The sequence below is a fragment of the Tachysurus fulvidraco genome, chromosome 8 (assembly GCF_022655615.1).
Source record: "Tachysurus fulvidraco isolate hzauxx_2018 chromosome 8, HZAU_PFXX_2.0, whole genome shotgun sequence".
NCBI classification, from domain to species: Eukaryota; Metazoa; Chordata; class Actinopteri; order Siluriformes; family Bagridae; genus Tachysurus; species Tachysurus fulvidraco.
In genome coordinates this window covers 8923179-8935422 of record NC_062525.1, presented here as the reverse complement: position 1 = coordinate 8935422, position 12244 = coordinate 8923179, and the positions used below count along the sequence as shown (strand labels likewise).

At 38.2% G+C, this 12244-nt stretch overlaps 1 protein-coding gene across 1 annotated transcript in view; it reads left to right on the top strand.

Moving 5' to 3' along the window:
• The window catches only part of nploc4 (NPL4 homolog, ubiquitin recognition factor), a 14553-nt gene extending 7158 nt beyond the window's left edge, over positions 1-7395 (top strand). The window contains exons 8-17 of the mRNA XM_027163114.2: positions 1238-1417; positions 2254-2340; positions 2469-2540; positions 2655-2781; positions 3207-3367; positions 4009-4080; positions 4221-4313; positions 4621-4737; positions 5101-5203; positions 6549-7395. Coding sequence (XP_027018915.1) covers positions 1238-1417; positions 2254-2340; positions 2469-2540; positions 2655-2781; positions 3207-3367; positions 4009-4080; positions 4221-4313; positions 4621-4737; positions 5101-5203; positions 6549-6706 — 1170 coding nt within the window. The 3' untranslated portion in view covers positions 6707-7395. The remainder of the gene's footprint in view (positions 1-1237; positions 1418-2253; positions 2341-2468; positions 2541-2654; positions 2782-3206; positions 3368-4008; positions 4081-4220; positions 4314-4620; positions 4738-5100; positions 5204-6548) is intronic.
• Positions 7396-12244: the final 4849 nt, after the last annotated feature.

Here is a 12244-nt window from a genome sequence, read left to right as displayed (position 1 = left end):
GTATAGCGCTTTTTACAATAAAGTTAAGTCCTTAGGGTTCGGCAGGTGGGCGGGGCTTCTTTGTGAGATAGACCACAGACTCTGTACTACATTTAGGCCATCCTTAAAAATATTCTTGTTTGCCGTAACCCGACCGACCCTGTCAATTTAGGACCGACTCAAATTTTTTATTTTATTTATTTATTTATTTTGGCTTTAAGTCCGACAGACTTGCCGGTTGTAAATTTGCGTTAAGACCAACCTTTTTTTTTCTTTTACTCTTCAAACAACTAATACAAAAGCAATAAAATAATGCTAACGGGTTCAGGCACCATAATACATAATACATCTAAAAAATTCATTAAAACAGCTCGACATTGCTTTAGCTTGGCACGAAGTTCTGGAAAACTGTGCCCAGCATCACAATAAGGTTTGCAATGCGCCCGAAGGCACGGTTTGAAGATATGCTAATTTGTTTAAAGTCATACCTACGTAATCACCTTCACCAAAATTGTACTTTTTTTTATTTATTTATTTATTTTTTTCCTGTTACTGCAAACCAAAATATTTTTAAGGATGGCCTTAACAATTATTTATTTAACACTAAATACAAAATTTAAATAACATATAATAATAAATAAGAAAGTGCAAAACAACATTCAAAATTTTGCGGACACGCGTTTTATCAACTGGCTAGTTATCCTCCAGACAGTGACAGACCACGTCTTTCTCTCATTTCGGCCGTGTGACGTGCGTGCCCACTCGCGGTGTAAAGCGCTTCCGCACTACTCTTTGAGATGCACTTGACGGCCTTTTTGGGCAATTTTTTTTTTTGGACGACCTAGTTAAGGTGGTAAGGTTTCCCATCTTAGGCGGGCCGTCCGAAATGCAAAGTGCTGCGAGAAATCCTGCATATTCGTATATGTATATAATTAGTAGCCTCTAGGTATAAATGAGTTTGTATCTTTACTTGGTATTTTGTATATGATAACGTTAACTATTACTTTATGGACAGAAAATTAGGGTAGTATCATGTATGAAATGCTGTTTTAAGATGCCCTTTTGTCATTTGAACCTATTGTATGTTCTTTGAGTAAACTTTAGCTATATATGAACCTGCCTTTTCCACTGCAGCAACTTGATCTAACTGTGGTTTAGAGAACGAGCCTAGAGAGAGCCCGTTGAAGTGTAATGTATTTCGACTATCCGATAAAGTATAAAGCTATGGATATTGCACAAATACGGGTTTCTATTACAGAAATACAGACACGTGGACAACATCATGTTTGAGAACCACACCATCGCAGATCGTTTCTTGGACTACTGGAGAAAGACAGGAAGTCAGCGGATGGGCTATCTGTACGGCCGCTACACAGAGCATAAAGACATTCCGCTGGGAATCCGTGCCGAAGTGGCTGCTATTTACGAACCACCACAGGTGACCGCTTTTAACAGCGAGTGTTTTATGACGGGGTCAAAGCTTTTAAGTCAGCTAACATGATGCAAGCAAATAATTCGTCTGTGTTTGATGTGTCATCATAGCTTTTATCTGGCCTGATATTTATTCGTCTACTTCTAGTGAGTCATGCAGCACTCGAGAAACCGTTCAAGGTGCTGACATGGTCGTTGTTACATTAGCATTCATTGTGCGAAGAATTGTTAGCAATGATAAATGGAAAACAGCACTGGTGCTAGGAAGAAGATGGAGAATAGCAAAATAGCACAAATTAAAATTTGTAATACACTGTATGGCCAGAAGTATGTGGACACTTGACTATTACACTAGTATGTGCTTCTTCTACAAACTGCTCCCACAAAGCTGGAAGCACACGTGTGTATGGATGATATGGGATTACAATTTCCCTGAGCCCCAAACCTGTTCCCGCATGACAATGCTCCTGTTTACAAAGCAAAATTAATAAAGACATGGTTGAAGAGTAGAAGAAATCAAGTGGCCTTGACCGAGCTCTGACATCATCCCAACTGAACACCTTTGAGGCTTTCTGACATGACCTCAGTACCCGACCTCACTAAAGATCTTGTGGCTGAATGAACACAAATTCCCTCATCCATGCTCCAATATGTAGTTAAAAGCCTTCCCAGAAGAGTGAAGTTTATTATAACAGCAAAGAAGGAAGTATATCTGGAATGGGACATTCAGAGGGCATCTAACTATGATGGCTAGGTGTTCACATACTTTTGGCCATATATGTGGATAATTGCAGCCATATTTTTCTTGGTTTCGCATCTTATTTGTTGTGTGTTTGCTTTCAGATCGGTACTCAGAACAGTCTGGAGCTCATTGATGACCCCAGAGCTGCAGCAGTAGAGGAGGTTGCTGCTAAACTGGGTCTTCGTAAGGTAACACTCCTTATCACGTCCTGTTTGTGCCAGCAAAGATTTTTACATATTTCAACAAATCTGTTAGCATGCTTGTTTACTGATCTTTAGTTCATGTATTAAAATATATTGTGTTCTTATGTTCTTAGGTGGGCTGGATCTTCACAGACCTCCTCTCGGAAGACACAAGAATAGGCACAGTGCGTTACACAAGAAACAAGGTAAGACAAATTGCTTGTCTAAACATAAACTGTGCAAAAATATGCTTTGTTTTTAACCCATTCCAGCAGGTATGTCCTCAATGCGTTTATAGCGTGGAACGTGTTTCTGTGCAGGACTCCTACTATTTGAGTTCAGAGGAGTGCATCACGGCTGGACATTTCCAGAACCAGAACGCCAATTCATGCCGACTCTCTCCTGATGGCCACTTTGGATCAAAATTTGTCACAGTGTTAGCAACAGGTGTGTGGTTTCTCACAGTTTCTGATTAGGAATCCTAATACAGACTGTATTTAACCTGTAATGTGTTAGTCTTTGTGTGCATGAAGATTGGTGCATTTTAGTTTTGAACAAGTGTTACCTTCCTGCTCTTATTTAATGCAAGATTCTGCAGCTGCTCAGCTATACAGCTAGATTTATTGGATATTTTTAATTACAGATATACTATTATTCTACATATGAACATGTCTATTGATCAACCTAAGATCCTAACAGCTTGCAGGGCCTCTGAGGCTTTTTTTTTTGTATCCCTTTGTTGGTTGTTGTAAAACCAGTCAGATGAGTCATGGATATAAAGTGTCATATAAGTGACTTGTGTGTGCGCGTGTGCATTTGTGTGTGTGCGTGTGCATTTGTGTGTGCGCGTGTGTGTGCGCGCGTGTGTGTAGGTGGTCCTGATAACCAGGTACATTTTGAGGGCTACCAGGTGTCTAACCAGTGCATGGCCTTGGTTAGGGACGATTGCCTACTGCCCTGCAAAGATGCCCCTGAGCTTGGCTATGCGAAAGAGTCTAGCAGTGAACAGTATGTCCCTGACGTCTTCTTTAAGGTATGTGCATGCACGCTTGCACTTTGCTTGCATTTACAACTTTAACAGCTTCACGTATATAAAGAATTCACAGAGATCTTTTTCTGTTATCCAGAGTTCGAGTTTAAATTTGATCCCTTTTCCTAATCTATCATTTTGTGTCTTCAACTCAGTGGCACCAAAGTATGTGGTTGGGCCACTGTTCTGCAACATGTGATGTAATTGATTTCAGAAGGAAACGTGTCTGAGCCTGACATGCTTTGACTTGTAAATGATTGCGTTTATTGTTAAAATGTAATAGGTCATGGCACAAGAGATATAGTTTATCATAACAGTCTTTTGAATGGAACCCTAGAGCCCTTTATATACTGTGCTGCACATTTGGTTCAGACAAGCCAAGCTGATAGATCTGACCGTTCTGAACTTTGGGTGACCCTGAAACACTCAAAGCAGGATAACAACAGAGTTTAGCAAACATTTCATTTTTTCTATTTTGTGAAATATTCCTGTCAGTGTCCAAACGAGTTGAGAGGTTGAGGTTGAGCTTCGGGGTCATTAAACAATCAAATTACTTTAATTAACCTTTATTTTCTTGAGCAGTTTATTTATGCTCACATTTTTTTGTCTTTCAATTATTCTATTTCTACCTTTATTTTATATAGGATACAGACAAATTTGGCAACGAGATCACGTACTTGGCCCGGCCTCTACCAGTGGAGTTCCTAATTATTGATGTGAGTAACATTTCCTTTACTGAATCTGCTACGATGTTTTAACTACTTTCCGTACATCAGTATCTCCGTCATAAACTCTCCTGTACCTATATGTGTATACAGTATGAAATTACTTTAAAATGTGTTCTTTCTTTCACCAGATCACCACCACTTTCCCCAAGGACCCTGTCTTCACCTTTTCCTCCACACTCCGTTTCCCCTTCGAAAACAGAGATGCACTGGGAGAAACACAGGTAGCCATGCACAACCTAAGCCCAGGGGGGTAAAGTCTTAGCCACAAAGGCTGGTGTGGGGTTAGTTTTCATTCCAACTACACCCAAAGCCCCAAACCTGTTTAATCAATTAATCTTGGTCTTCACTAGACTTGGGTGTGGCTTCGGGTGTAGTTTGAATGAAAACCTGCACCCACACAAACACGGTAATGTTTGCATAAACTATGAAGGTTACATGAAGGTTTTTTGTTATAAATCTTTTTTATATACTTTTTAATACATTAACAAATTTCCATGTACTGATGTCAGGGTTTGTTTGTGTGTTCAGGACTTCCACAGTTTAGCTACCTATCTCTCCCAGAGCTCCTCCTCATCTTTTCTGGACATCGTGTCTGACTTCCACCTGCTCATCTTCCTTGTCACTAATGAGGTCATGCCTTTGGGAGTAAGTATCACAACTTACGAGCTCACCCACTTGCGTATATTTTTTAACTTACACTAGGTTAGGTTGTTAAATGCTTCTGTTATGTTAGTTACACAATCTAATTTATGTTCACTGGGATTTGTTGCATTGTTATACCAGTAGTGAGCTTGAGAATCCATATTGGCCAGTTATTACACACTCTGTCCAGCAGATGGTACCATAGTACCGAGGTCTTAGTGTTGGTAATTTAAAGAGGCCTGTGTTCAGGTATCACATACTGTTTTAGTGGTGATGAATCTACACATCAGTAAACAGCTTAATTTATGGACCACAGCCCTACTGGATATCATTAAAGATTATATTATATTGCTTTCCTGTTTACAGGACAGTATTGGGTTGTTACTGGATGCTGTGAAAACTTCGAATGAAGAGTTGGCTCAAACCTGGAAGAAATCTGAGCAGTGGGCTACAATCGAGCAACTCTGTAGTAAGTAAATCTCCAATTCATTTTTGACATTTGGAGAGTTTTTAATAGTTTCAATGCTTAATAATGAACTTTTAATGTTTAATTTTTTTTTTATTTAAAAATCTCGATTTAGAAATTCTGGTTTAGTTCGTGCTTGCACGTGTGTGTGTGTGTGTGTGCGCGTGTTTTTGTATACAGCTTATTAGAGGAGGCTAATTATTAGTGCAGTACAGTGTTTTTTAATAAAAGTAAAGCCAACATTGTCATATTAATAAGAACCCTAGCAAAGTCGTTCAGACAAGAAGCGCTGGACTCGATAGTCCAGAGTGCAGTGCAGCTACAAGACCGTTGTAATTTACAGCAGAGCCTCAGTTTGATGAAGCTGAACACAATGGCTTCGATTTAGCTTTTTCTAACCTGATCTGTTTGAGTAGAGTTTACAGATACAGAGGATGGGAGAGAGACAGACTCTGGGTAGATATAACGCTAAGCTAAATGTATAGTGTTATTTATGTCTGTACTTTTGAAGAGTTACAAATAGCTGGAAGCAAATTCTGTGTGTGTCAACACACTTGGCCAATAAACCTGATTCTGATTCTGATATGAAAGGCTAATTCCCACTGGTGCAATAGAATGTTTGCAGGGATGATGTATTTTTGTAAACCAATCCAGAAGATGGAAGCTCTGTGACCAAAAGCTTAATCTTTACTAAAACAGAAAATCTTTATTTTTTATGAATTTTAAAGCTTATATGCATTCACCAGTAGTAAAAAGCTAACATTAAGCTAGATGTATAATGTATAAACGATCTACAAATCAGTTCTCCTGTTCGGCATGATGTTTAACATGCACGATAAACTCCGTCATATAATTTGGCCTCTAATTAGCAACCGTTTTTTTCAAGACACATAAAAGGTTGAACATTATGAGTGGAGTATTATGATGTATTTTATGTTGTAAAATAAAATGTGACAATATCTCGAGCTTGTGTTTAAGCACAGACTTAAGATTAAGGAATTAAGGAAGCAAAAACCCATTCAAAGAAGCCACTGACTTCAGGAGTACCAGAAGTACAAAAAATTCTCTCATTTCTCATTTCTTGTCAGTGTGTAGTTGAATGGCATTGTGGGTACTGTAGGGAAACATTAACCAAAACAAACAAGCTGCCTATTGATGATAAAGACGTTGAAACTAGAAAAGTCATCATTATGAAATAGATCATGAATGTTACTGATGTTACTCATTAATGATCATCATTTTTGATGTCATTCAATAAGCATTGCCTTTTTTTTTTTTTAAGATAATGCACTTATATTTGTTTCATGTTGCTGCACAATATCCCTGTATTTTCTCCTTTCTGTCACAGGCACAGTGGGAGGGCAGCAGGGAGGATCTCTCGACTACGCTATGGGAGGCCCGTCTATCCCAGCGTCATCGTCTGCCATGTGGTCCTGCCTCCACTGCACCTTCATGAACCAGCCGGGCACGGAGCACTGCGAGATGTGCAGCTTGCCCCGTAGTTAAAAATAAAACACCACCACCCTGGTAGACAGCAGCAGGAGTGAGCTTCAACCTGTTCTCATGACCCCTCCCTCTTACACACTCGCCCCACCCCCTCGTCAGAACTCCGCCCACTTCATCACTGCCTGTCCTGGGTTTCTATGCGAATACCAGTGGTGTGCTAGGCTACGTGTCCAAAGCTAACAAAGATTGTTTTCCTGTAGCCTCTTTGCAGTGGCCACAAGGCATGCTGGGATTGATTTAGGTAACGCACTTGTTCAAGGTTTCTTTCTCTCTGCGGTCCAAAACGAGCTACAGCATCGTTGCATCATGGAAGTTGATGAATTTATTATTGGAATTAGATTTATGTCTCACCCCCTTAATTCTCACAGCCTGGAATGTGTTGTGTAAATAATATGCAGATTGATACCGATACTGTTATTTAATTTCAGTGAGGCTTTTTTTTTTTTTTTTGAACCATGGTTATATGTATATTGATTGAATTTAATACGATCCAGTTTTCCAAAAAAAAAATAACAAAAAAAAAACTATTGAGCTGAAAAAGCACTTGATGGATTTACACGAAAACAAAATGCACACCGCAGCACACATGACTGACCACGTCATTAGACCTTCTACACACCGTAACAGCTTGTCCTTGAGTTTTAATTGAGACTCCCTATTAAAGGTTGCACAGGCCTTTTTCTCAGTCATTACATGCTCTTTTTTTTCTTTTTTGTGTGCTTTTACTAGCTACTTTTGAGGGTTGTAGTCACTTTTGTCTGACTTCTTTATGGTAGTTTGAATTACAGTTTGAACTTTTTCAGCACACCATAAACCAGTGACTGGATTCTTTGCTGTCAGAGTATTGAATTTAACTTTTGATACAGTGCACAACATATGAGATTACCATGTTTTAAATTTCTTCATTTACCGCTTGCCTTCTTTCCCCCTGTTTTTTTCTCCTTTCTCTTTTCTGTCTCACTCGTTGGCTGCAGCGCAAGTGTGCAGAAAGCACAGTTCAGCACTCATGAAGCCTGCATCATTTTAATCGTCAAAACCATGCAGCAGGAATTGTTGCACACACTTCAGGTTTCTTTTCTTCCTCTGAATAAACGTGTGCCACACCTGGACAAGGAAAAAAAGAAGGATAAAGAACAGAGAAGTAGCAAAAGAAAGTGCAGAGGTTAATCAGTCATTAATCAAAATAGCTTTTTATTTGTTTTTCCTTTTGTTTCTTTGTAAATTATGTTGAAGGCAGCTCTAGTTTTAGTGGCCAGCACCAAAAAGAAAGCCTCCTTGCAACTCCTAAGACATCTAAGGCAATGTTTATAGGTAAAAAAAGTATGAATGCGTTATTCAGAATGAACTGATAATGTGTCCTAAATGGATGCAAATGTAGCTTTGATGCCAATAACATTATTCTAATATTTATATTTCAATGTCTTTTGATTGGACATTTGCCAGAAAGGTATCACAGGGCATCTGGTTGGGATTAGAGGTGTACTACAAGGGATTGAGGTGGTTACATAAGCCAGTTTTTATTTTGTTCAGAAACATCATTCATCAATGTAAGTCGCTCTGTAATGTAAGTGCGTTGACAGCGTTGATTTAATCAACCCAAATAACTACCTGGTCAGGGTTGTGCTGATTTAAATGAGGCTCCTGCTTTGGAAAATAGAATCAAGCTGAATGTATTAGAAAGTTTTGTTGTAGGAAAGATTTTTTTGTGAGATTGCAAAGCACTAGCTGACACCAAAAGGAGTCTCCTAATGTAGTGAACAGAAATTTTTCCCTGTATATAATGGGTTAAAGGTTGACGTTATCTGCGCTGGTCTTCTCATTACTTCACGCGTGTACCTTTTCTAAACCGCACAAAAACATCCAAATATTTTTTTTTTTAGTTTATTTTTTTCCCTTCATTTTACATTCATTTCAGTCGGCTTCAAATATATCTCATGTGGATTTAAGTTTGAAAGAGGAATACATACAAAAATAGCCATTTTTCCAGTAATAGAGAAAAAAATTATTATTTTTTTTTTTAAAAAGCAGGCAAAGCAATCTACTGAATACCTGTATCTTTTTCAGTGAAGGATTTATTATTAACTGGCAAATGTAGATCTTCAAGCTGTATTAAAGGCACATGCACTTGGAGAGTGACGACATGTGAACAGTGTTAGTATTAAATATGTGTAATTAAAGTCGGCTCTTAACGAGGTGTGTTAATTGTGAAGACATCATCACAACATTGTTTTGTTGATCATTCTCCATTCACACACACTGTATGATTTAAACCCAAGTCAAGTCTAGAAGCTTTTATTGTCATTTCAACCACATATAGCAGATGCAGTACACAGTGAAATGAGACAGCGTTTCTCCAGGACCATGGTGTAACAGAACAAAGACAGAGATGCATGGAACAACACAAAGCTAAGGACGTATGTAAGTAGTCCTAGCCGCATAAAGTACATCTGTGCAAACAGTGCAGGACGTTACACAAAAGACAATGCACAAAAGCAGCACCGACCAGTGTAAATACTGTATGTTCAATATTGCATGTGCAAAAATAGTGGAATGAACACATTGATATAATATAGCAGTTACATGAATTATTTTGATGTATTGTGCAAAACAGCAATCGACTAAAATGTGAAGACAGCATGCAAAAAACCCCCGCATGTAAACAGTTTGATATGGTGGTGCTGTAGACATGGATGTATACTGGAAGAGTGTGTATTTGGTGTAGCTCAGTGCAGTCCATACAGTTGAATGTGTGTGTGTTGTGCTTGGTTCAGTTCAGTTATTGAGGAGTGCTGGCTTGTGGAACACAAACTGTTACACAGTCTGGTCATGAAGGCCATTGGTTGCCATTGGAGCTCATTGTTGTAAGGCAGTAATCCGTCACCAAACATGTGAGATGTACAAGCATGGCTACATATTTACTTGCATTTACAAATGTATTGCTTTCGACTGTTTTACCTGCTGAGATGAGCCTCTTCGGTCATTACTTATGCAGACCAGGTTTTTCCATCGGTTCCTCCGGACTCCAGATGTGTTGCAGATGATGTCCTGGAATGTTGCTTTGGAGGTAGGATGTCAAGATGAAACACAACCTGCAGAGCAGAGGCATCATCTATAGCCTTGATGTTGGTCTGCACATGTTTCTTACTGTCGAGCTCTGTTTTATTTGTTCATCTGACTAATCTTTCTGTAATATTAAGCAATAGTCAACAATAGACTTATTATAGATTGTGTTTTACTTTGCTCAGTGAGGTGCAGGTGCTGCATCGGTTTCACGTGCTTCTCTATGTTTAAGCAGTTTACTGATTTTATAGAATGACACTGAGTTGAGGGCAGAATTTGGATTTATGTGTCTGGTCTTTAGGATTCACAGAAACATGCTTCCACATCTTTGTTCATGAAGACACCAATGAAGGGGTGGGTTTACAGGCTTGAGACGGGTATAAAGGGCAGGGGGATTGTGCTTAAGTCATTTGAGAAATTACTTCTCAAAAATACTTCTTATTAGGTTCAATTTACAAGGTTCAGGGTTGAGTGATAGGTTTTTGATGAACTTATTTGGAGGTAAGTAATTGTAAAAGTGTGAATTTTAATTAGTTGTATTTGGAAGTGTTTTTCATATTGTTATTTAATAAAAAATAATATCTATCAATAATTATCATTTTTCAATATAACAGGTTTTTTTTATCTTAAAAATAGTTAAGGTTATTTGTTATTATAGGGTCAGTGAAAGTCTGATGTGCTTAATTTATTTGTGTGTGTCTAGAAAATGCAGATTTTGCCGTTCTTGTATTTTATGATCTCTCTGGGAGCTGCACAAAAACACATGGAGTGGGACCCCAGAGCTGAAGGTATAACTATTTATTTGTGTAAGAAAATGGTTTTCAGAATCAGAAGCATGTCTGTTTGTTTTTTATTCATAGGCTGAGAGAGACTATCGTTTTATATCTTGAGCTATTGTTTTCACCCCTTAAACTTTTTCAGTTTTATAGTGTTGCAACCTGGAACTTAAATAGACTCTTGATTTCGTCATGATGTTTTAAATAATGGATTTGCTGGTGCTTTGTGGAAATGATATCATATTTTTACTGAACATTGTCTTGAACTGTTCTGATAGCTCTTTGTTTGTTATAATGCTGTTTATTCTCTTACAAACTTTGAGTCTTTCCATTAATAGATATAATTATAGTGAGGTTATGTGCCACTTTATCTGCCACACAGTTGAACTTCATTCAGCATAGCAGGTTATGCTTATAAGAGTTCCCACATATATGTGTACAATAAAATTTATTATTTTTTTTTTTTTCAAAATTATGGGAATTTTCCCCTCAGTCTTTTAATATTACAGCCTATTTCAAATACATTCATGACATTTCAGTTCCAGGTTATAACACAACATAATACAGAAATGGTTAGGGGTGAATATTCATGCAAGCTACTGTGGATACATTTATACTCTGAAACTCTTGGATGAAGAAGCTAATGTCCTTATACAAGTCCAACTACTAGAATTACTAGTATGAAAGTATCAGTAAAGTATTACAACCTGCTATATGTCTTAGCATAAAAGATTAAAAACCGTCTGGATAAATGAAAGCCTGTGCTTTACTCCAGCTGTGAAGGTAAATGCCAGAGGATGCACCAATCTCACTTTAGTCCTGGACAACTGGAAATATGCTATTATGACTCAGGTGAAAGATCTGCTTCTCAATGACCACAACATTGTGCTACCGGACTACGGGAGGTCAGTTATGCGATACTTCCTACATCAATAGTTTCTTTTTAATTGATGTAATATGAGGCTTCATTTTCTCAGACACGTAATATTGTAATAACATCTCTCCAGGATTGGATCTCTGTCTGAAGCTCTCAGTGATCTGTATAAAGAGTTCAACTATTTAAAGGAGCGACTGGGTGAGCTCACAGCCAGGTTTGATGGAGTGGAGTCTTTTGCTGATGAGCTTCGTTCAGGTCGAGAGGGAAGATCGAGAACAGAAGGAAATGTGGTGACCTCAGAAACTGACACCAAGCCAAGACGAAAAACCAGAGTTGTGATTCGAAGAGTGATGAAAGCAGAAAGTCCTTATTGGTGATTTTATTTCTTCACTTGTCAAACTCGGAGAAAGTATTTTTAAAAATGGACTATAATCATTACATTATATATCAGTAAAAATGACTAAATAGAAATTGTATTCTGTAGTAAAGCCATGATCCCTTCTGCTAAAAAGTGATCAGTTGAGAAGGAATATTTTTTGTCTATTTAATGGTATACAGTTATTGAGTTTTATTAATACACAGTTTATGATATTCTATTCAGTATGAGATGTAATTATAGTAAAATATGTTTCTCTTAGGTGGGTACGATAACTTAGTGGTCAGTAGATTGGGGGTTTGAGTCCCACCTCTGTCTTCTGTGTGTGGAGCTTGCATGCTCACCCCAGGCTTCAGGGGTTTCCACTAGGACTCCAGTTTCCTCCTCCAGTACATGCACTGTAGGTTGATTGGCATCTCAAAATTGTCTGGAGTGAGTGAGTGATCCTG